The sequence below is a fragment of the Tupaia chinensis genome, unplaced genomic scaffold (genome assembly GCF_000334495.1).
Source record: "Tupaia chinensis unplaced genomic scaffold, TupChi_1.0 Scaffold000007_1, whole genome shotgun sequence".
Classification (NCBI taxonomy): domain Eukaryota; kingdom Metazoa; phylum Chordata; class Mammalia; order Scandentia; family Tupaiidae; genus Tupaia; species Tupaia belangeri.
The window spans coordinates 2,463,762-2,490,101 of record NW_006159436.1 but is presented as its reverse complement, the minus strand read 5'-3'; the positions used below and the strand labels follow the sequence as shown (position 1 = coordinate 2,490,101).

At 37.8% G+C, this 26,340-nt stretch overlaps 1 protein-coding gene across 3 annotated transcripts in view; it reads left to right on the top strand.

The window, feature by feature from the left end:
• NAA35 (N-alpha-acetyltransferase 35, NatC auxiliary subunit) overlaps positions 1-26,340 on the top strand; it is an 86,583-nt gene that overhangs the window by 43,982 nt on the left and 16,261 nt on the right. For all 3 annotated transcript variants that reach the window (XM_006139851.3, XM_006139850.3, XM_027776409.1), the window contains 3 exons: positions 8,486-8,664; positions 17,677-17,736; positions 21,836-21,942. In XM_006139851.3, the coding sequence (XP_006139913.1) occupies positions 8,486-8,664; positions 17,677-17,736; positions 21,836-21,942 (346 nt within the window). The remainder of the gene's footprint in view (positions 1-8,485; positions 8,665-17,676; positions 17,737-21,835; positions 21,943-26,340) is intronic.

The following is a 26,340-nucleotide window of genomic DNA, read 5'->3' as shown; positions in this document are numbered from 1 at the left end:
CAGATTTTTTTTTTTTTTTTTTTTTAATCTGGTGACATGGAGCAGTCCACTAGTGAACTAAATATTTGACTCTGGAAAGTGGATGGAAAGACAGGTTTTGGAATCATTTTCATATTAATTAATTACTAAAATGGAAGGAGTAGATGTAACTACTCAGAACTTGCTGGATTCAGAATCTTGGATCATAGCTTTATTAGAGAGACAAAGGAGAAAAAAGGGATGCAGTGAAGTAGATGTTGCTCTATATCTTCGTTTATGCTGTCTTGAACTTTACATGTGTTTTCACTAGTCTGTGGAATTCTAGCTCACTCTTTACACAGTATTTTGTTGCCATTGTGTCCTTTCCTTGTCTGTTTTCTCTTTATTAATTACACCTGTTTTTAAAAGTTCTTCATTCTTTCATTGGAGTTTCAGAAGATAAAATCATGTGTTCAGTCTGCAAACTTTAACCAGACTGCTTTAAAAGGTGACAAGTCCTCTTGAAACTTCAAGTCAGATTTGAGGTTTATTCTCTGGAGCAAGGGAACCAGAGATTTTATTAACTGAGGGGATATTAGATATAGTGGAAGGGAACCCATTATGCAGAAATTAAGTGAAATATGTAAATACTTACTATTGACATACTTCTTTCTTTTTTTTTTTTTTTTTGCCTTCCCCCACCCACACATCCAGCTTCCAGAGCAATGCAGCTAGGCTTATGTATTTCACCTAACAGTTTGGAAGATTCTTTACAGGGCTATCTGACAAGCCCAAGAGGTGGAAAAACAAAAACCAGCAAAATCTAAATATGCTGATACCAAATCCCCTAAAAAACAGGTTGGCTGAAAGCTTGACCTGTATTCACAAAGCTCTTAATAGACTTTTGTGCTCCACTTTTAAATCTGAGTATTCTAGTCAAGGGTAAAAAATTTCTATCCTGAAAGGGATTTCCAAGATAGGCGATCTAACACAGCACTTCAAAAGAAATGAGAAAAATAAACACATATGTAAAACAAGAATAGGATGCTATGCAAAAGGGAAAAGGGGACTATGTTCTTTGAGATTCAAAATATAAGAGTAGAATGGCAAAAATAAATCGGAAATTTAAAAGACATAATTAAAATGAAAATAGAAAAATAAGGAAAAAAATAATAGAGTCAATCGAGGAGGTCTGCTCTCTAGTAAGGATAAAGAAGAAAGAAGAATGAATATAGGATAAACAAATGAAAGGTGTTCTAGAAATAGAGGTAAGGGAACCAGCAGTTAGTGTAATGGCTATGTCGCTGGACTCCCATGTAGTCGACCGCGGTTCGCGTCCCGGACACGGTGGCTTAAAACTCACGCCGGGTGCGTGTGCGTGCGTGCCCAAGATCCCGAGAGGAGAATGGAGGAGAAGGGATTGCGGCGTGACCATCCCCCCTGGGGGTGATTTCTCGCTTTCTGTCTCTATGTCTCTCTCTGTCTGTCTGGTGAGCGCACACACCCTATAGCGAAAATCTCTCCAAAAAAAAAAAAAAAAGAAAAGAAATAGAGGTAAGAAAAGAGAAGCAAAAATAAATAAATAAAACCAAACAAATCATCGAAGAAAATTTCCTTGTGGGACCAGCAGTTGGTGTAATGGCTATGTCGCTAGACTTCCATGTAGTCGACCATGGTTAGAGTCCTAGACCCAGTGGCTTAAACTCATGCCGGGCACGTGTGCGTACATGCCCAAGATCCTGAGAGGAGAATGGAAGAGAAGGGATTGTGGTGTGGCCAATCCCCTCTGGGGGGTGATTTCTCTCTTTCTGTCTGTCTCTGTCTTTCTGGCGAGCGCACACACCCTACAGCAAAAACCTCTCCAGAAAAAGAAAAAATAATAATAATTCCTGGAATCAGATAGTACAAATACCCAGATTCAAAGGGCCAATAAAGAACCACCTAGCACAACAGAGACGAAAATGGATTCGTAGCAAGATATATCATTATGACAGTTAAGAATAGTTGCAACTAATAGAAGATCTGAAACAGACAAAAACAAATTATTGGGACCAACAGGTGGCTTGGTGTACAATTCAGTAGTATCGAGTAAATTCACATTGTTGTGCAGCTATCTCTACACCATCTATCTATAGAACTTTTTCACCTCTTGAACTAAAATTATATCCATTTGAACAACTAACCCTCCTTCCCACAGCCCCTGGCAACTACTGTTCTGTTTTCTGTATCTATGAATTGGACCATTCTTGGTACATCATGTAAATGGAGTCATATGTACCCTTTTGTGTCTGGCTTATTTTATGTAGGATATTATAAGTTTTTATAAAAGGAAATCAAACAGCCAAGAAGTACAGAATAATATGACTAAACTGTGGCAACTTCTGTTTTACTTTGTTTTCTAGAATTCCTTCCAGCTTTGAGGCATTCAAAATCTGGTATTATAATAAATCTATTTATAAATTGCCTATCTATATTTTCTGTTTACATTTTCAGAGCTTTGAGTTTGACATCTAATTTACTTTTAGAAAACTTAATTTGCTCAGTGAAACACATTGTTAGGTAAATCTTTTATCCAGTAACCTTGTGTTGTTGGTATACTTTTCTTTTATTAGTAATGAAGACCAGCTATCTTACAGGAATTTTAATAGCTCAGATACTTTAAACTAGTATGGCATATTTTTTTGAAATAAAATGTTTTCATTTTTATTTTATTTTGAGAGGTTTTTGTTATAGGTCATGTATGCTTGTTAGAAAGAGAGAGAAAGATGGACAGAAAGTGAGCAATCATTCCTGGGGGATGGCCACTATTTTATTTTATTTTGAGAAGTTTATGCTATAGGTTGTGTATGTTTGTCAGAAAGACAGAGAAAGATAGAGAGACAGAAAGTGAACAATCATCTCTGGGGGTTGGCCACACCACAGTCTTTTCTCCTCCATTCTCCTCTTGGGATCTTGGGCACACATGCACACACGCCCAGCATGAGATTAAGCCACCTAGTCCGGGACTCAAACCACAGTTGACTACATGGGAATTCAGCAACGTGGCCATTCGCCATCTCTAGTTCATTGTTTTTTATTTTTAAAAAATTATTTATTTGTGACCAGCTGATGGAGTTATGGTTATATTGCAGGACTCCCAGGTAGGCAACTGTGGTTCCATTCCCAAACCTGGTGTCTTAAAACTCACACCAGGTGCATGTGCATGCATGCTCGAGATCCTGAGAGGAGAAGGGATGTCAGTGTGGCCATCCCCCGGTGGGTGATTTCTCACTTTCTGTCTCTATGTCTCTGTCTCTCTGGCAAGCTCATGTGCCCTATAGCAAAAAAGTCTCTTTCAAGAAAAAAAAAAAAAAAGGAATTATTTATTTTATTTTATTTGTCATTTTAAAATTTGACCAGAGAGACAGACACAGGGAAAGTGAGAAAGCAAGCCACCAGGTCCGGTACTTGAACTGCAGTTAGCCATGTGGGAGTCCAGTGCCTTAACCACCATGCCACCTGCCAGTCACTCTTTTATTTATTTATTTATTTTTGGAGAGGTTTTTGCTATAGGCCGCATGTGCTCGACAAAGACAGAGAGAAAGCGAGAAATCACCCCTGAGGGGTGATGGCCACGCTGTAATCCCTTCTCCTCCATTCTCCTCTCAGGATCTTGGGCACGCAAGCACATGTACCTGGCGTGAGTTTAAGCCACTGAGTCCAGGACACAAACTGCAGTTGGCTACGTGGGAATCCAGTGACATAGCCATTATGCCAATTACTGGTCCCCTCTTTTATTTTTAAAAGATTACTAGTGTGAGTGGAAAAATAATCTTATCTGGCATTTTGGCATTAAGAATGATTTTTTTCTTTTTTAGCATTTTATGTATGGTTTATTTATTTATGGTTTTATACTATAAGGTCCTGCACATGTCAGAAAGACAGAGACAGAGAAATAACTCCCTGGTAGGGATGGCCATGCAGCAGTCGCTTCTCCTTTGTTCTCTCAGATTTTGGGCATGCATGCGCATGTGCCAAACGTGTGTGAGAGTATGAAGTATTTTTAAAGGAAGAACAAGATTTTTATACACGTACAAACTTGAAAAGTTTAGGAAAACTTCACTGAGAACATGTTAGGTAGAAAGATATGTGAATTAATTTTCTTTTGAAGCAAGGAGTATTAGAGCCTTTTCAGGTTTTTAAATGTAAGACAGTGAGGTGGTGTGATAGAGACAATGCAGACAATGGCAAAGTGTTGAGCATTTTATTCAGGGAGGGTATTGGGTTTGATAAAGCTTTTGTTCACTTTTTCTAGTTTCTATTGCCGTGAAACCAAACACATGCTCCTGTCTAGCTTTTAGCCTGTCTTAACTATAGTTTTTTCCTGAATAATCACTTTGCTCTTTTATTAAATCTGCTTTCTTACCACAACTCTTTTCTAGACAAGCTACTGCGAGGTCTTGAGGATGGTTACCAAGTCCTTATGCATGAAATTCAGTAGCACCTGACATTTAAAAATGGCTGTTAGGAAGCACTTACTACTAACATGTCCATTATCTAGAAAAATGCAGGGAATAATTTTAAATGTGTGTGGAAAAATGGAAAGGAGTACACAGCTCTTGAGTTTATGCATAGAAACTTTGTCCTCAATCCATTAATAAGCATCTATTTTTGATTTCCTGAGTTTGGAGAAGTTAGGATTTAGAAAATTACAACTCTCTAAGAATAAAAGAAAAGGAGCCACATACTCTGTCTTCTAGGCCTTTGATATGTTCGGAATATTTTGTCCTAATATTTGGACTTTGGATGACTGACTTTTCATCACTTAAGTCTTCGCCTAGACTTTTCTCCTAGGAATTCTTTCCTCTAGTCTTCCCCAGTACTAGGTGCTCATGTTATCCTCTGTGCTTATCCACACTGAGTTATAATTGCTTACTCTATTTTGTCTAAACAGTGTTTGTTGTTTTTGAAATATGGTGCATGCACTTGCCAGAGTGACAGTGAGAGGGAAATGAGAGGTCACGACGCCCTGGGAGGATGGCCACACTGCAGTCCGTACTCCCAGATTTTGGGCACTCATGCACCTGACATGATTTTCAAGCCACTAGGTCTGGGATTTGAACTGCAGTCAGCCATGTGGGAGTCCAGCATCTTAGCCACCATGTCACCTGCTGGCCCCTAGACCAGTGTTTTTCAGCCAGGGCTTCCCAGGGACTTTCGGTAATTTGATTTTCACATTTGAAGGGTGGCGCTACTGGCATCTAATGAGAAGAGATTAGCACTGCTACTAAACAACCTACAGTATGCAGAACACCAGAATTAGCTTCAGAAGTTAATATTATTGTACTTTTTTCTTTTTAATTGCCAGAAGGCACATGCGCTCACCAGAGAGAAAGGGAGAAAATGAGAGAGAAAAGCACCCCCCCAGTGGGGCATGGTCATGCTACAATCCTTTCTCCCCATTCCTCTATTCTGTCAGGATTTGGGGCCCATATGCCTATGGGTCCAGCATATTTTTCATGTTCCTTCTTTTCATGGTAATATATATTTTCAGAAATGGCTATTATCCATTTAATCTTTTTATTTCCACTCACAGTGGATCAGAGATCTAAATGTAAATCTCAAACTATGAAATAAATATTAATGGAAAATGGAAAATAAATATATTCTGCATTACATCCATTTTTATATAAATTGAAAAGTACAGTGTGGGGCTGGCCCATAGTACAGCAGTTAAATGTTATGTGCAGAGTCAGCTCCCATGTGGCTGACCACAGTCGGAGTCTCAGCCCCAGCAACTAGTTCTAACTAACTTTACTTTTGTTATAAATGAGGTGTTATAAATCAAAAGTTCAAACCATTTTTTTTATAGTTGTAGCAGAGTTTCACTTATTTTGTGCATGCTACATATCTTGTCATTCATTAAGCGTGTACTCAGTGCTTCCTGTGAGTCTGTTGTTAGGTGTTTGGGACACAGCCAGGGAAGGGCAAGTGATGTAACCCCACACAGACAGCATATTTGTGTATCTACAAAGTACTGTGTAAGACCAAGGAAAAGGAGATATCCAAGCTGTGTCAAGTTTACCAAGCTAAGACTAAGGGGTGGGTTTTTCAGGTGGAAAAAATAGTTTCTTTCAAAGTAAAGCGATGTTTTTAAAAGAGCATGGTATTTGTGAGCCACTGTGTTTGGTAATAGTTTTCAGGGCTTAGGGAATAGAGAGTGTTCAAAGATAATTTTTAGGCAAAAGTGAAACCATGACTTTCACACAGATAATAGAAATGAATATGTGGACCAGCCTATACCACGTCAGTTTGGCACTTTGCTTGCAGAGGAAGCCAGATCCCACATGACTGATCAGGGTTTGAATTCTGGCCCTATCAGCTTGGAAAATAAGCATGTCTCTAGTGCATGCATGGGCTTACTTGCCCAGGATTCTGATGGGATAGAGTATTGAAGGAAGAGGATTGTGGCGTGAGCAGGCTCTGTTAGGAATTGTTTTCTCTCCCTGCCATCATACCCACCTTCTCTTGGGTATCTGTGCACTTGCACTCTCTAGTATTGAGGAAAAACAAAAATTTGAATTAACGTGTTAAGGATTTTGTTAAACTCTTTTAAACAACTGATACAAGTGAAAATTTGAATTTTACGGAGTAGTGGAATACTGAAATAAGTTGTAAATGGAGGGCCAGCTGCTGGGTGCATGCTGCTGAGACATTGTACTCCATCGACTACAATCACATGGGTAATGTTTGGACATAATGCCTTTTGAGATGATGTGGGATACCAGGGTGGAAATGTCCAATATGCAATTAGAAATTGAAAGTTTGGAACTAAAAAGAAAGATTGTGGGGTAAGGATTTTAGTCTGGGAATCATCAGTTACATTTGGTATTTATAAGAATAAGTAACTTCATCCAGGAAGAACTTAACATGGAGAACAGGAACCGTGGCAAACCTCTTTTATTTGCATGATCCTAAAGAACAATTACGGTGTGTGTCTTCAGAACATTACTGTAATAAAGTGGTCTTTCAATTTTTTTTTTTTTTTGAGAGGTTTTTGCTATAGGGTGCGTGCGCTCCCCAGACAGAAAGCAAGAAATCACCCCCCAGGGGAGATGACCACACCGCAATCCCTTCTCCTCCATTCTCCTCTCAGGATCTTGGGCATGCATGCACACACGCCCGGCATGAGTTTAGGCCACCGGGTCTGGGACTCATACTGCCATCTACTACATGGGAGTCCAGTGACATAGCCATTACACTAACTGCTGACCTCTCAATTTTTAATAATGATACCTACTCAGCTTTTTAAAAAACTTGATTGATTTGTTTATTTCATGAGTGTGAGAGAGACACAGAAAGTAAAGCAGATACCCTCAACAGTCTCATATCATGTCCCCTGTCCCCAACTTTTCCCAGCCAGGATCATGCACTTAGGTGCATACCTAACATACGTAGGTCAGGCTAGAAACTTGAGCCCTGATCTTCCAGATGGGTCCCAGCATCGCAGAGCTCTGCACTACCGCTGTACCACTGCGGCTGCGCCAACACCTGTTGAGCTGTAATTTGCTTTTTCATTGCATCTTAAACAATATTTATTCTTACTTCATAGTCTACTCGTAGACTAGCAAGAGAACTTTGAATCCCAAGTTCTTAATCACTTCTCACTTCTGAACTTTCTTGTTTTAGAGTTTGGATTTTAAGTTAAGAGATACAGAGAATGAGAAAGAGGAGCTGACAACAATCTAAATTCTTTAGATTTCTTTAAAGCATTGTGGATTTTTTTGTAGTCACACCTCAGTACCACATGGGGTGGGGTCTGAGGACTGCTGCTCTGCTTTGCTGCCCTGGCTTATCAAGTAGTTGAGTTTGGGTTGATTTCTACTGTTCAGTAATTGAGGAGAAGTGAAGCTTCCAGTATTAGTTTTTGTTTTGTTTCACATTCTCACGATTGAGGTAGCATTTCTGGGGCCAGATGGTAGCAGAACAGTAAAATACAACACTGTGAAGTATCTGACCCACATTGGAGGGGCTGGGTTCACATCTGGAGGCCTTCCTACACAAACTGGACTCCTGCATGCCCATGATACAGGGCACCAGAGCCCTGTTGGAGCTTCTGCCTGTCTGTCTTTTTCTCTTGGTCATGCGTGTGGAAGAAGAGAACAAGAAGCAAAAAAAAAAAAAAAAAAAAAATCTTAGCATTTCCTCTGTTTTTTTGAGAGAGAGAATAGATTGATCCTATTGTATCCCATTCTTGGTTCAAAGTACATTTAGAGGTAATTTACCCTTCTATCACCACTACCACCATCATGTAGGTAGGAAATACAATTTTAGGCTATTAAATTCGCTTATCTTGATTTTTTTTTTTTTTTAAAGAAAAAGTGTATGTATAGACATTTACTGTAAATTACAAAATCTATTTAGTGGACTTTTTTTTACTAGAATTTGGAGGTGCTTTTGAAACTGGCATTTTTCTTTTTATTTTAATAATGTTTGTGGTTTAAAATTCAGAGAACATTGAACATCTTGCTTTTTTTTTTCTTTTTAGATCATCCAATTATGATGGGGTTTGAGCCCCTTGTTAACCAGAGGCTACTTCCACCCACTTTCCCTCGATATGCAAAAATAATTAAAAGGGAAGAAATGGTGAACTATTTTGCAAGATTAATAGATAGGATAAAAACTGTCTGTGAGGTTGTGAATTTAACAAATTTACATTGTATTCTGGTAAGTACAAATCTCTATTCTGAAATATAGCTTTGGTTTAATAACAGAAGTTTCATCACTTTTTAGATACTGGTTGTCGCAATGGTAAACATTACTAATTACGTGTTTTTTGTGGTAAAGGATTAAGTATACAGCGCGCACACACACACACACACACACACACACACACACACACACATACTGTTTAATCCTCATAAAGATTTTATGTCACCCATTTTAGAGATTAAGACATTAAAGTTTAAAGAAATTGTAACAGTTTATCTAAGTCTTAAGAATGGGATTTGAATCATGGATTCTATCTTCAAAACCTTCATTTAACACACATTTGTAAGTATATGCATAATTATTCTTACATACAGAAGTAGAATGGTAACCTGCTTTTTTGAAATCATTAATCTCTGTATCGTGAACATCTTTTTTTTTGGAGAGGTTTTCGCTACAGGGCTCATGCACTTGCCAGACAGACAGAGAGAGACATAGAGACAGAAGGCAAGAAATCACCCCCCCAGAGGGGATGGTCACACCACAATCCCTTCTCCTCCATTCTCCTCTCAGGATCTTGGGCATGCACGCACACGCGCCTGGCGTGAGTTTTAAGCCACCGGGTCCTGGACGCAAACCACGGTCGACTACATGGGAGTCCAGCGACATAGCCATTACGCTAACTGCTGGTTCCCGTAACATCTTTTTTTCATCTTAACACATACACGTCCGTTATTTTAATAGCTCTGTGGCATCCCACTGTAAGTGCATAAACAAAAATGAACTCATTTGAAGTTGCACCTTTACACCATTTGCTTCCTTCCCCCTTAAGATAAATTCTTAACAAAATGAAGCTGCTGGATGAAAGAACATGTGTATTTTTAAGCTAGGGTACTTTGAGTTAATCTTTTTTTAATGGGTTAAGATATTAAAAAACAAGGTTTACTTGGGTACTATTAAAACATTTTGGAATGGACTTTATTAATTGATAAGGATATAGTGACATAAGGCTAGTAGGAAAGTGGAAAATATGCAAAAAAAATGCCATTGTTCTTAGGACGTAAGTATGCTTACCTGTTGCATAACTGCATATAAGCTTTGACTGTTACCTTGCACACTCAGATACATAACTTCTAGCCCCATGTCATTTTGGCTGTGGTTTTTTCCTTTTGGGTTGCAGATTGTCACTATACTTGTGTTCCTTTGGATCACAGAGTAGTTGGGTTATTTTTCTGGCAGTTAGCAGTAGTCGCTGGGCTATATTTGGTAGTCAGTAAAGAATTGTGCTTTTATTAATGCTCTTTCTTATAATATTTTTATCTTCCCTTCCAGTACACCTCTTTCATTAAAGACCAGCTTGATTTTTTGCTATGCCATAAAAGTTTAATTATGCCTTTAATACATTCTGTTGTATTTGCTTTTTAGTAGTTTGCTCTTATTTTGTTATAAGAATCTTGGAATTTTAGCTATGAGAGATCATAAAAGTAAGCCAGTTTGTTTTACAATTCATTTTATAACTAAACTAAGGTTGAGAGCTTGTCACCAATTTAGATGACTGTAATGGCATATTCAGAATTAGAATAGAGATTTTCTTAGTCTTTCTGCTGCGTTATTTTTCTGAACCTGATTGTTATATGGGTATATATTTATATTCACTAGAGTTGTGTGATTTTTAAGTATAAACAACCTATTTTATTCTTTTATAATCCACAGGGTAATATACTATTGTGTGTCATTGCTTTACCAGTTCTATTCTTCTGTTCTTGGCAGACAAATTTACTTTATTTTTTTTTTTTAACTAACATGAGCGACAGGGCTGACTTGGGTCTTGATGGACTCCTGATATGGGCTAAATTTTCTGTTGTTATGCCACTCATTTTCACCAAGCCCTCTGAAGAAACAAGAACCTATTCCAAGCACCGCAGGGAATTTACATTGGTTCTAAACAGGGTAGGTAGCAAGCTGCAAGACTTCTTATTGAAGAACATGATTGCGTAGATGACTAGTAGAGTTTTTTTCTGATTTTGGCTCCATAATGTCTAAGTTAGGATTAAAAGATGGGAGGAGATTATGATGGCCTTTGAAAGGGTACAATCACCGACTTGTGACACTTTCTGCCTATGATATTAGTCAGTACTGTTGACCTGTGCACATGAAGGCTAAGAAGTAGTTCAAGGAAGATTTTTCTGACCTGGTGTACCGTATTATATTTTTCTTTAATATATGTTCATCAAAGTTTGGTGAATATTAAAGGAAAGGCTTTAGTTGTTTGTTTCATTTATTATTAAGTATTGCAGGCCAGGGTAAAGAAGGAACCAGATAGAGCTGTCAGAATCTTTCCCACCCATTGCCAGTTAAGTATTTTCATCTTTCTGACTCCACCTCTTTTTCCCTTGCACAGTGGTGGATATGTGAAGTTGTTGGTATTAATGAGGTTTTTTTTGTCACTATTTTCTTATAGCTGGTCTCTTGACTCTGTCTTGCTTGCCTGTATATAGTCGGGTTCTCATTTTTAGATGAATTACTGAATTTCTTTGTGGCTGATCTTCTACCTATTCATGTAAATAATGGCTTGACTCTTTGGGTCTACATCTTATTCCTTCATGTGTTTTCTACTCTATGATCTTGGTCAGTTTTGACTGTTGGTTCCTGATTACTTCCCTGAATCTAGTCTTATTTTCACAGCTGTTTCTGGTCCTGTGGTTCTGTGAGCCAGTCACTGCTTTTTGATCCACCTAGATCAGCCAGTAGAAAAACTCTTGGTCCTGTTACCTTTTATGAAGTACTTTTTTGGGTATACCCTTTATCTTAATCGTTACTGCCTTGCTAAATGAAATATTTGAGTCTGGGTGAATTATAAAGAAGTAGGGGTTTATTGACTCACAGTTCTGGTGGATGGAAAGTCCAAAGGTACAGGCCTGGCATCAGGCCAGCCTAGGCATAGCTATATGACAGAAGCACAGATGGTGGCAGTCACAGGCAGAGAGAGAGAGAGCTTCAGGCAACTGACTTTCTTACAGCAACCCGCTCTCATGAGAACTAACCCCTTCTCACAGAGTTAGAACTTAACTGGATCTCATGAGGCATCATTAATCTATTCATGAGAACGTTGCCTCCATGGTAATCACCATGATCCTTACCACCTTCCAGTACCAAATTCCAAAACATGAAATTTTGGAAAAACCATTATGTAAATTGTAACACCCTTGATAGGGATTATAATGTATAAATTATGTAAGTAAGTAGTATTATGTAAGTTTTCATAAATATCAAAATGTTCACATTTTGGAATCTTATTTATAATAAGAAGATAATTAACAGCTAGGTCTTTAAAAGGGTATAACTGATATTTCTCAAATATTTGAAAGGGAAGTATGAAGAGACACATAGGAGTAATTGGGAATCGTTTTTAAAAGGTATAAATTCATTTTTCTGGGACCAGCAGATGACATAGTGGTTACATTGCCGGACTCCTACATGACCAACCACAGTTCAAGTCCTGGACCTGGTGGCTTGAAACTCATGCGAGGTGTGTGCACATGTACACCCAAAATCCCAGAGGAAAACGGAGACAGGATTGTGGCATGGCCATCCACCCAGGGGGTGATTTCTCGCTTGCTTGCTTTCTATATTTCTGGTGCATGCATGCACCCTGTAGCAAAAATCTCCCCCAAAACAAAGTCTATTTTCCCATATTTCTCCTTCTAGCTAGAGATATGGAACTAACACAGACCTAAGTTGTCTATAAATGCAACAGGACTTTACAAAGGGGAGGATCAATGTGAATTAGCTTAAGAAAATATTATGCAAATGTTGAAATTTAATACAAGTCTTAGAAATGAGTGGAATTTTGGTCATGAAAAAGTAGATGACTTTTCTGGGAGTATGAGCAAAGTAATCACAGATTTGTCAGATCAGCAAGAACATTCTAAATATATCAGTAGCTGCGTGCTGAGTTATGAGTTGAAAAATCGGATAAATAGATGAGGTAATTAGGTGGAGCAAAAATGTTAAAACCTCAAATTGCAGTTTTGTTGTGATGGGGTTGTGGAGCCACTGTGTGTTCTTGAGCAGGGAAGTGAAACAATGCAGACGAAAGCCATTCTGTGTCAGAATGCTAGTGCAGTGATGTGGGTGAAAGGGGATGTGAGGTCTTTAGGGACACTTGGCTGGTAAGTATAGAATGATCAGATAAAACCTAGAATTATTCTTACACATTTATGTTTTATTACAGTACATGAGAATTAAACATAAATAGCAAATATTGGGCTATTGGCAAAGTCATGGCACATTTTTGCTTAGAAAAACAGAAAAATCAAATTTTTATACCTTATTACATTTAGGTCTCAATTCCATAATCTGTTACAATATTAGTAGTTTCTCCAAATAATTACTTTCCCATTACTTAACACACATGAAAGCATAGTGATTATGGGTTCAGCTCCCATCCGTCGTCATACTTCCATTTTCCTTTCTGTCCTGACTTGTGGCATCAGAGGCATCCTAGAGCAGCAAAGTGACTTAATATTTTCCTCAAACTAGACAGAGTCCTAAAGATTCTGGCAGCTTGTGGATTGCCTTGTCAGGAGGATAACTAACTGCATAAGGCCTAATGTAGGGTAGGGAAGCCAGGCCTAGGCTGCTGGTACTTAATGTGAAGAGGACACAGAGAAAAGTCTGGGACCCTGCAACATTTGGGGCAGAGAAATTGAGGGGTGGGGAGCATGGCAGTGGTGAAGAATAGAGGAAAAGGTTAAGGGAGGATAAGGGACCAGATAGTTTGGTGGATCCATATAAGAAACTTCTCCCTGTGGTAACCAGCAGTTAGCATAATGGCTCTGTCACTGGACTCCCACATATGTGCCACTCTCTCAACTGCGGTTCGTGTCCTGGACCCGGTGGCTTAGAACTCACGCCAGGCGCGTGTGCGTGTGTGCCCAAGATCCCAAGAGGAGAATGGCGGAGAAGGGATTGCGGCGTGACCATCCCCCCAGGGGGTGATTTCTCGCTTTCTGTCTCTATGTCTCTCTCTGTCTGGTGAGCACACACGCCCTATGGTGAAATCCTCTCCAAAAAAAAAAAAAGAAACTTCTCCCTGTTAGGATGAAGTGTCAAATTACAAAGAATACTTTTATTTATTCAGAACAGTTAGTGGAAAAATTGAAGTCATGAGTTTATTTTGGTGCAAAAAAAAAACTTTGAAAACTATGCATAGTTTTCATAGTACATATTTTCCACGAACTTTTTGAAGACACCGTATGTAAGTAAGATGAAGGTAAGAACCCCAGTGGAGAATTATAACAAGGTACAAATAGCCAGCTCACAGACATTTAAAAAGTAATAAGCATGAGAAGTACTGAACACTCCTGTTAATTGAAAAAACTATTTTATAACTAAATTGAAAAGTATTAGTAATATTTAATTTTGATAAAGGGAAATAGTCATTTTCCTGTAATCCTGTGGCTATATCTTAAAGGTCTTAAAATGCGTATTCTTCGACCAACAGCTTTCCTCCTGGAGATTTAGCATAAAATAATCTGAGATTTATGCAAAGATAACTAAGAATGTGTTTATAGCATCAGTGTTTATTATCTTGAGAAACTGGAAGCAGTTTAAATGCCCAGTGGTAACACTATCCATTCTGTGGTATGTATAGATAGATGTCAGACAGCCATTATAAAGCATGGTATAGAGCAACAGTGACAAGGGGAAATGTTTCCAAATATCAAGTATGTTTAGGAATACGTTTCCACTTACATATTCTCACACAAAAGAAAACACTGTCAGAGATGGAGACAAATGCATTTTTTCAAAGATCAGAATAACAAATACCAGATTAATTCTATTTATAAATGGGAGAACACTGGATAATAGATTAGTCTTTTCATTTTTCTGCATTTTCAAAGCTTTTTATATTTTGCATATAGAGAAACAAATCATAAAGGCAGAGAGTGTAGGGTAGAAAAAGTAATGAAGGGAAACTTGAAAATTAAGAACCAGAAATAGTTTTGACAGCTGTGGAGTAATCAGGGGAGATAATTTAGATAAAGTACATAAATGGGCTTCATAGAATATATTTCATTAAGAATATGTATTACAAGAAAAAATGCAGAAGTAGAATGCCGATGAAGCTGTGAGAGCAAGTATGCATGTGTTCATTAATTCAGCAAATATCTTCAGGTATTTTCTTTGTTCTAGGGTCAGTATATATGTATTGATGAGCAAAAAGCATATCATCCAAATTATCATTGGGATTACAGCCTAGTGTGAGACTTTTACCATAAAATCATAAAAATGATTATAGAATTATAAACAAAAATAAATAGAGCCAGGTGGAACAAAGGAAAGGAACTAGACCATAGATGATCAAGGGAGAAACTAACCTAGATGATCAAGGGGGACTTTCTTAAGGAAGTGAAGATAAAACCAAGGAAGTTGGGTAGACATTAATTAGGATCATAGCAGGTGCAGTTCCAGGGGAAGGAAGCCGAATCTCCTTTTAGTGGAAAGAAGAAAATGCAATGGAGAAACCAAAAGAAACCGAATAGAGTGGAATAGAGAGTGATGGAGCAATGTGGGTTTAGTAAGGCTAGAGGTAGGTATGCCAAGCAAGACCATTTAGGTCACATTAAGGATTTTGGTCTTTATTATAGCACAAAGGAAAGCTGTTAAAGTTGTATGTGAGGTAAGTATGTGTTGGGGAGTGCGATAGTTGGATTAATAATTTGCAAAGATGTAGTGGGTGCATAGTAAATATTGAAAGGGGACCAGAGTAAACACAGGATGACAAATTACAAAACCATTACTATAATTCAAGAGAAAAAGGTGATGACTACTTGGATGGATGATGTGAAGTTGCCAGAATTAAAGCTTTATGTATAAGAGATGTGGAAAGTTCATGGACTATTAGTGATGAATTAAATATAGGGCATGAGAAAGCTCTCAGGAAGATTTCTAGGTTTCTAGGATAATTCTAGATAAATTCTAATGCTGTTCATTGAAAAGAGGTAATTCTCAAAGAGGTCCAGCCAGAAGGGTCTTAGTGAGGTTAACTTTGAGGTGTCTTTAAAATATATAAGTAAAGATATTTAACTGATATTGGCTGTATAGAGTTTAGAGTTTTGTGCTAGAGATTTAAGTTTAGATTGTTGCAGTTTAAATAGTTACTGAAGCACGAACAAAGATAAAGCTGTGAAAAAGAAAGTGCATAGATTGTGAAAAAAAGGTAGTCAAAAACTAAACATTGAACCTATAGGACAGACGTGAAGTTGTCAAAGGGGAGAGAATTAATTAAAGCCAAGTAAAAGATTTTTCAAAAAAACAAAGTGGGACCAGCAGTTAGCATAATGGCTATGTCACTGGACTCCCACGTAGTCGACTGCTGTTTGAGTCCCGGACCCGGTGGCTTAAAACTCACGTCGGGCGCGTGTGCGTGCGTGCCCAAGATCCCGAGAGGAGAATGGAGGAGAAGGGATTGCAGCGTGGCCATCCCCCCTGGGGGGTGATTTCTCGCTTTCTATCTCTCTGTCTGTCTGGCGAGCGCACATGCCCTGTAGCAAAAACCTCCCCCACCCAAAAAAAAATAAATAAAGTTATATTGATGCTGCAAAGAGGTTAAATGAAAAACATGAATAAGGTCCAAAACAAATGCCCATTGGATTTAGTGATGGGGTGCAATGGTGGCAGTAGCAAAGAGCCAGGTTAGCTTGTACAGAACATGAGTGTGATTGAGTAGGTTGAGATGATAGGTGCCGCCAACTCCTTTATAAAGTTGGGCTGAAAAGGTGGTAGTTGAAAGGGAAATGCGGAAGCATGTAACAGTCTTTTTTGTTAAAGATGGGAGGAACATGACTGTTTGCAAGTAGATAAGGATAGTCCTGTAAAGAAGGAGAATTTTAATAAGTAGGAGAGCAGATGATGGAAAATTGATAGTGTGTTAAAGGTTCCTAAAATAGCCAGAGTCCTTATACAAGTGGAGGACTTCCATTGTTAAAAGAATGCAAAGACAGGACGTGGATGCAGATGTGGGTACAGGTTTAGAGGCTGAAGTTGGTTTTAGTGGGAGAAAGTGCTGGCAGCCTAGGAATGTTTTCCGTAGTGATAGTCTTTTGGGCAACACCTGTCTCTTACCTGGTGAGTTCTTTATTTTCTTTCTGCGAACCTATAGCAGTGCATAGGTATTTACAGTCCCAGGTACCTGTCCTTACAAACCCATATGCAAATACAAAAACACATACATTTTTACTTAACTATAAAGTTTAAGGTACAGAGTAATAAGATGGTACTTAACTGTCCTGTCTATGGATGTTGACATTTCAGTGTGTTTTTTCCTTCTCTTTGTTTTGTTTTTAGTTTACTAGAGGGTAGATGCACTTGCCAGAGAGAAAAAGAGAGAACCCCTCCCTCCCTGCCCCCACCGTGGGGATGGTCAAGCTGTACTCCCTTCTCCATTTCTCCTCCTTTTTGGCATTTTGTGCATGCAAGCACACACGCCTGGCATGTTTTATAAGCTGTTGGGTCTCTGGAACTCAAACAGGACAGCTGCCTATGTAGGATCCAGCTGCCTAAACCACCATGCCACCAGCTGGCCCCTCTTCTATTTTTCTACTTGTATATAAGCCATTGGCTTTTGTTCTTCCCTGACTGAAAGTCAGCAACTTTCAGTTATATGAGTCCAGTTTGCTGGTATTTAGTTTTATGAAGTAGAAACTGAGGTTCTGCCACTATTTAGAAAATTATTGATACTGTTTGCATAATGTACAGACTTTATATTGATATATACACAGTTTTTTTAATGCTCAGTTCTTTAAGTTTTTAGTCTCTAAAATTATGCATTGTCCTTTTGATAGAAATTAGATGATTCTTACAGAAATGATCTTTACCTATTTGTCATAAGTTAACATGGGTAATATATTATTTCCAGGAAGTCTAGTAAAAATAATACTTTTTTAAAAATTATACATTATATGTGAACATATTCAACTTATTTAACCTATTAATGATGTTGCTTTTTCTTTATGTATCTATTAGGATTTTTTCTGTGAATTTAGTGAACAATCACCATGTGTTCTTTCAAGATCTCTCTTACAAGTAAGTTCCACTTAGTATCAAAATACTTCCTGAAGTGTTAAATTATGTGTACTGCCATTGTTTTGTTTTTTCATGGAACAAAAGTTAGATGCCTTTAAAGGCTATTCCATAGTAGATGTTATACTTCGTAATTGACCTAGAGTGTTAGGCATTTATTGAAATTACATTCTGGGTTACAAAACAAATCTAAATAGTTTTGAAACCTGAAAAGTTTTGAAATCATACAGAGTGCCTTTCTGATCATTTTCAGATTAGACTAGTAATAAGAGAATGGTATCTGGAAAAACTTCAAATACTTGGAGATTTAACAACATACTTCTAAATAACTCCTGAGTCAAGGACAAAGCTTTTTTTTTTTCTGTGGGGGGAGAGGTTTTTGCTATAGGGCACGTGCACTCGCCAGACAGACAGACAGAGATAGAAAGCGAGAAATCACCCCCCCAGGGGGATGGCCACGCATGCATGCGCACCCAGCGTGAGCTTAAGCCACCGTGTCCAGGACTCGAACCGCGGTTGACTACGTGGGAATCTAGCGACATAGCCATTACGCTAACTGCTGGTCCCTCAATGACAAAGTTTTGAAGGAGATTAAAACTGTTTTAAGAGGGCCAGCAAAGGGTGTTGTAGTTAAGGCACTGAACTTCCACATGGCCAGTTGCCACCAGTTCCGGACCTGGGTGGCTTGAAAAATCACACCAGACGTGTTGTGCGTGGGTACCCAAAATCCCAGGAGGAGAATCGAGGAGAAGGGATTGAAGTATGGCCATGCCCCCGGGTGGAGAATTTCTCACTTTCCCTCTTTTTGTCTCTTTCTCTCTCTAGCAAGTGCATACACCCGGTGGCAAAAACCTAAAAAACACAACGTGAAACTATTTCAAACTGGATGAAAATGAAAATATAACATATCGAAACTTGTAGGATACAATTAAGAAAGGTGTGAAATTAGTAATTTTTACTTCCACTTTAGGAAACCAGAAAAAGAAGAGCAAATTAAAGCAAGCAGAAGGAAGGAAAAAATTTTAGGACAAGTACAAAAATCAGTGAAGTATGAGACATAAAAACAAAACAGAAAGTGCAGCCAAGAGCAGGCTCTTTGAGAGTAGAGTAAGGTTGGCAAACTTACTGGGCAGAATAAGAAAGGTGAGAAGATGCAAATGACTATAGCTAGGAAGAAAGAGATGATATTAGTACACACCCTGTACATATTAAAAGGAATAATTTAGAAACATATGTGCCTCTGTGTCCAAAATTTCAAAACTTAGATAACATGGACCAATTCCTTGAAAGACATAAACTACCAAAACTCACTCAAGAAGAAATAAATAACTTGAATAATGCTGTATCTACTAAATAAATTGAATTTATTAGTTTAAAATCTTCCAACAAGGAAAACTCTAGGTCAGTTCTAGACAGTCTCTTCCATGAAATAGAAAAGGCAACAGCACCCATTATATGAAGCCATTAACTTAGCACCAAAATCAGACTGACATTATAAACATAGGTAACTATAGACTTATGAATACAGACATAAAAATCTTTAACAAAGTGTGAGTAAATTGAATCCAGTGCTGTATAAAGAGCTAACTAATGCATTATGACCCAACAGGATTTCTCCCAGGAAAGCAAAGCTGATACAGCGTTTTAAAATAAATTATGATTCTGGGCTGGCAGGTGACATGGTAGTTAAGGTGCTAGACTCCTGCGTGGGTGACTACGGTTCTCGTCCCAAACTTGCTTGCTTTCTTCCTCCCCTGCTCATCTTTCTCTGATCAAAATAAAATAGTAATTAATAAAATTAAATCATTCTTTTAAAAATCAATTATAATTCACCATATAATTTTTTTTGAGAGAGGGATTTCTGCTATAGAAGATGTGCACTTTCCAGAGAGATAGTGAGAAATCACCCCCCGGGGCGAGTAGCCACACCATATTTTCTTCTCTTCCATTCTCCTCTTGGAATTTTGGGTACCACGCACACATGCACCTGGCATGAGTTTACATCAGCAGGTCTGGGACTTGAACCACATGGGAGTCCAGCAGAATAATCATTACATCATCTACTGGTCTCCATTGTATAATCTTAAATCTCAGTAGATTCAGGAAAGCATTTGAGAGAAGTTATCTTTCTTTATGATTTAAAACTCCTATAAAAATTGGAATACAACAGAACTTCCCAGCTTGATAAGGGCATATATAAAAACCTAAAACTAACATCATAACCACCACACCAGCTGCTGACTCTCTTGAAAGACAAAAGACTAAATATTTTCCTCTTAAGATGAGAAGAAAATAAAGATTTCCACTCTCATCACTGTACTGTTACTCAATATTGGACATTTTAGCCAGTACATTAAGGCAAGAAAGAGAAATAGAAGGCATACAGTTTAGAAAGGAAGAAGTAATATCGCCTATTAACAAATGACATGATTTTCTATGTAGAATGCATAGGAGTCTGCATAGGTGGGTGAGTTTAATGAGATCATAAGCTATGAAGTCAATATCCAATTTTTATAGCTGTCAACAATGTAATTCTAAAATTTATATGGAAAGGCAAAGGAATTAGAATAGCTGAAACAATTTTGGAAATACTAAAGAGAATAAAGTTGAATAAAGTTAACATCTTCTGACTCTAAGATATTTTGATATTCACAAAGTGATGAATACATGGTTCCGTGGAACTGAGAAGAACATCCAGAAAGTTCCTTTTAAAGAAAAATGTGTTGCTTATTATAAAAGCCTACAGTATATTTACCAGTATATCTTTATCAATTGACTGATGACAAATAATTGATCAATAATATAAGGTCATTTAATTTCTGACTAAGGTGCAAAGGGAAATTAATGAAGAAATGGTGGTCTTTTTCAGTATTTGTTATAAAAATAATTGGATAGGCATATGAAAAATACTGACCCAGTGCATTATAAGCCTAAATACAAAATGTAAGACTATAAAACTTGTAGAAGAAAAGATGAGAGAAAAGTCTCTGTAACCTTGAGGAAAGGAGTTCTTAGGTATGATATCAAAAGCACAGTCCATTGAAAAATGATAAATTGACAAATTTAAAACTTAGTCTATAGAAGATTTTTTTATAGAATTATTTAATTTTATTAATTAATATTATTATTTTTTAATTTACTATAGGGCATGTGTGCTCACCACAGAGAGAGAGAGAGAGAGCAAGCTGCCAGGTCCAGGACTCAAACTGCAGTTGGCCCTGTGGGAGTCCATTGCTTAACCACCACCAACTACCTGCCCCAAAGGATACCATTAAAAAGATACCACAGAGTGAAAGAAAATTTGCTTATATGTCTGACAAAGAACTTACATGTATACCACATAAAACATCTATAAATACAATAATAAAAAGAAAACAACCGTACTTTTTTAGTTGATCAAAAAATTTGAAATAAAACTTATTTAATACAGTGTTAGAGAAATGTAGGTTAAACTACAAAATACTGTCCACCTTTCAGGATATCTTAAAAAAGAACTCTTGAAAATACCAAATGCCGGTAATGTTATAAATGTAAATGTGTAGTGTTTCAGCCACTTTAGAAAATGATTTGGAAGATTCTTACAAAATTAAACATGTGTATCACTCTCCTAGTTGCAAAGTAAAATCTGTCATTCTGCTAGAAACCCCTTTGCAAATACTTAGAGTTGTTTCATTTCATAATCACCAGAAACTTAGACAGCCCAAATGTTTTTAGCTTATTTCTCATTTTCAGAATATATGGGGTTATAAAGCACTCATCAGGAATAAAGGTTATTAAATAAAATTATTTATAATTTATTTAATGTTTCATAGTTGATGAAGCTCTTACATTAGTTCATTTGGCATACTCACACTAATCATTTTAACTAGCTCAAGTCAGTATACTGCTCTTGACTTGGAAAATTATTATTTGTATATACTTTGCATTCTCCTGCAATTAGGGTTAATAAGTGGCACCTATTGTGGAGGCAATAATTTATATGAAATTAATTTTCCACCAACTTTTCATATATTGCAATCACATTTATGTTCTATAGTACTTATAAGAAGTAATGATAACTATATGTGTGACAACATTACTAACATGTAACATTTGTTTTAAGACCACATTCCTGGTGGATAACAAAAAGGTCTTTGGAACTCATCTCATGCAAGACATGGTGAAAGATGCACTTCGGTCTTTTGTCAGTCCTCCGGTGCTTTCCCCTAAGTAAGTATTATAGGCCAGTTTGTAGTTGAAGTGTTTCTTTAAAAACTCGTTTTCTCAGTACTCCTTATTTACAGCCATAATATTATATATAAAAATAGTTTGGGATCAGGACCAGCAGGTGGCATGGTGGTTAAGCCACTGAACGCCTACATAGCCAACCATGGTTTGAGTCCCATACCCTGGCAGCTTGCTTTCTCACTTTCCCCTTCTCTCTTCCATCTCTTTATGATCAAGTTTTTTTTTTTTTTTTTTTTTAAATGAATGAATAAAATTAAATCTTTAAAAAAAAAACTGGGATCAATTCCTCATATAAAAATCTCAGTCGTGTTAAAATTAATCTCTGCTACATGTTTAGATTTAAACTAAAAAGTTTCTCTGAGATGCAATACAAAATGAAAAACTTACAGGAGTTATCACAAACTCACTAACTAGGGGCCAGCAGATGACATAATAGTTATGTTGCTGGACTCCCATGTGGCTGACCATGGTTTGAGTCCCAGACCCAGTGGCTAAAAACTCACACTGGGCACCTATGTGTGTGTCCAAAATCCTGAGAGGAGAATGGGGAAGGGATTGCAGCAGGGCTATCCCCCAGGAGGTGACTTCTTGCTTTCTGAGACTGTCTAGCAAGCACACATGCCCTATAGCAAAAATATCTCAAAAAAAAAAAGGAAATTCACTAACTTGTCTTGGATTGCTTTGTTTTGCAAAGCATTGTGTTAGAAACTTTTGAGAAATGTTTATAAAAATAAGATAAGGTCTCTCTTCTCAATATCAAGTCTAGATAAAAATATAAAATGCTATAACTGATCCTTAAACTATACTCAGGTAGAGGCACTGCCCTGAAAGCAAAGCTTGCTGCCATAAAGGCTGGAAGGATTGCATGTATAAAGAGTGAGTATTATAAAACAAACAAACAAAAAAACGAGTGGGAAGTTTCCAGTGGAGAAGGAAGGAAGGAGTCATTTCTTAGCAAAAACATGGTACTGCAAAATGTATTTTAAATTAGTAGCTCAGTGTTCTTGTTACTCAGCATTCTTACTAAGAGTTTGTTAAACACATCATGCCACATTTCCATCCACAATTCTCTGATAGCTTCCTGTCTTAGGTTGGGTCGCTGTAGGCAGACCTTGGGAACAAGATTCACGGAAACATAATTTAGAAAGTGTTACCAGGGAAAGCAGCATAGTTTGGACCAAGGGAACATGACAAGGAAGAAGGCTGAGTGAAGGTGGGTTCAGTCCTCTAGGAAGCTCTGGAGACAGTACAGGTTCCACCTCAGAACTGTCCTTGTCAAAGATATGGGAGTTTGAGAATTAAATAAAGCAGTTGCAGAAGATACACATAACCAAGTATTGTCAGTGTTGGTTATGTTTCCCCATTTCATTTACAGTAAAAGTCATGGTCTTTATGATTGAGCTGCAAGTCTTTTCTCCATTCTTCTCTTGGATTTTGGCTATGAATGCACCTGCACCTGGCATGATTTTCAAGCTGCTGGGTCCAGGACTGGAACTACAGTCAGCCATGTGGGAATCCATTGCCTTAACCACAATGCCACCTGCTGGTCCTTTACAGCTATCTTTTATCACTATTTGTTTTGTAGAGGTTTTTGCCTTAGGGCGTGTGCCATCTCTAGAGGGAGAGACACAGACACAGCTACAGGGAAAGTGAGAAATCACCCTCCAGGGGGATGACTACACTGCAATCCCGTCTCCTCCATTCTTCTCCTGGGGTCTTGGGCCAAATTAACTCACACACATACTTGGTGTGAGTTTCTAGCCACCAGGACCAAGACTTAAACCACGGTTGGCTATGTGAGATTCCAGTGACGTAACCACTACACCATTTGCTAGCCCCTTATCACTCTTTTAATGTGTTTCTTTTACGTGTGTTTACTTTTGAAAAAATTCTTTTTACTGGGGACCAGTAAATGGTGTAATGGTTATGTTGCTGGACTCCCAAATGGCCAATGGTTTCAGACCTGGTGGCTTAAAACACACCGGGCATGTGTATGTTTAAGATCCTGAGAGGAGAATGGAGGAGAAAGGATTGCAGCATGGCCATCCCCCCTGGGGGGTGATTTCTCCCTTTCTGTCTGTCAGTCTTCCCGGTGAGCACATGCACCATATAGCAAAAAAAATCTCTCAAAAAAAAAAATTCTTATTAGTTAAACTCTATTAAAAGTGGAATTCAGCCTTTTCATGTTTAGTGTGACAAAGGAAATACATTATTTTATTTTATTTCTCCCCTCAGTTTATCCTTTTTATTTTGTTTTCTCCTTATTTATTCTGGATTTCATTCCATTTTTAGTAGTTTTTCTTTTTACTTTGGGAGTTCTTCTACACCTTTTTGTAAGCCACCGTGCTGCTGTGCAAGATACAAATACAGACTGAGTGTATTTCTCCCCAACCTAAATACAGATTCTTAGTCTGAAGCTGTACCCTCCAGACTGATGGTATTTGGAGGCAGAGATCTTGAGAGTTAGTTGGGTTTAGAGGTCACAGAGGTGGAGCCATCTTTGCAGACATGTGCAGAATGGATACATATAAAACTCTGAATACTGAAGTTCAGTAAGGCAACTCTGCCTTCTTGTTTCAGCTCTCATACTATTAACATCCATGATTTGTATCATGTTTTTTACAGTTTTACAATGTTTGTGCTTATTTCAATGTTTAAAATTGCCCTTTGTCTGGCCCCATTGCCTAGTAAGTAAGGAAGCAAGGTCCTGCATGGCTGACCACATGGTTCTAATCCTGGCCCCAGCAGCTTGAAACACATGCTGGATATTTATGCATGTGTACCCCAAATCCTCACAGGATGGAGATGGAAAAAGGATTATGATGTGCCCATACCCTAACAAGGAGATGCTTACTCCATCTTTTTCTTTTTGGTCTGTCCATCGCACCCTCTGCATGCCATCCGAGCATAGTCTAGTCTTTAACAAACTAGGGTTTGTATTAAGTAAGCTTTGATAAGGCATGAGTTAACAGTGCTGTTGAGCTGTGAGTTTGGCGTCAATGAATGAGCAGTACATGCTAAGTAAAGTGTCTTTAAACAGAGTTGCACATAAAACAAGGTTATATATTTACCAGTTAATAAAAATGTGACCAGAGGCTCGTAGAAACATTGACCTATATTTTCCGTGGGATCAGTGATTCAGTGGCCTCTAATTCAGTATCCTTGACAACTTTATCGAACATAACCAAATGGTGAGAATCAACTGTCTACCTGGCAAAGTTCTTGTGTGGGAGCCATTAGGTGTTGCATTGTTTTTAAAATTCCAGTGTTATAGTTAAGAAATCCAATGCTGATCTGCTTTTCTCCTCTGTAACTGACTTCAGACCTTCTCCTGGAGCATCGTAGAGCTTATTTTTATTTGAGGAGAATCACACAAAATACTCTGTGTGATTTATTTGAGGAGAATCACACAGAATATTCCTGTATGATTTCAACTAGTTGTATTTGCCTCTCAGACATTGAAGTCTCAAGTATAATCAGATCATTTTTCTCAGTCCTATTTAACTATTACCTTACTTTTACTTGTTTTGCCTTTTGTTTTTCCTTGGTTTTTTCTCCCTTTTTTTTTTGCATTCCTGTTTTACTAGGTCTTTAGCTTACCTCTGTGTGTCACTCATGGCATTCATCTCCTTATTTATGTTGTGTGGGCAAATGTTTTTCCTCCTGATCTTCAGAGGTAGCAAAAAAATCTTCTGTCATCTCCTGAATTTTATATTTGAAAATCATGTTAAGATCCAGAGTCTTCAGTCTCTTAAGTGATTTTCATACTATGTATTAAAGATGAGATGTAATTAAAACTGTAGCACTTCAGTTTTATTAGCCCCCTGCTAGGGTGTTTTTTACTTTTTTTTCCTCCCGACTGCTGGTGCACTGTTACTTTCCATTGCATAGCCATGGCTCTATTTATCTTTGAGGCTCTGTTCAGATTGCCAGCAAGTTGTCAGCTTCTACTAAGGCATCAGGGGAAAGTCTGTCTGTTCCCCCCGCCCATCTTGTTAGGTACAAAGGCTACTTATCTTTCACTGTAATTTTCCCATCTCTTTGACCCTTGTAGCTTTCCTAGGGCCAGGAAGATTAGCTGGTTCTCCCAAACTGCTCAGGAAGGTGATAAAGATGCTTTACTGTTAACTGAGATAAGGAAAGCCATTAATGAACTATTTTGTGGCGAGGGATGAGGTGTCAAGGAATATTTAGGTACTGATTTATAGCTAGTGCTTGGAAATGGGGATACAGTTTGAAAAACTTAAGATTCTGTGTAATGTTTTCTTTGTGATGACTGTAATGAGCTTAGTCCCTGAGGATAACAGTTGTAGGAAAATATTTGATGTTGAAATACAGTCATGAAAAAGTAGGGCTTTGAACTTCCCCTTTTCTCTTTCC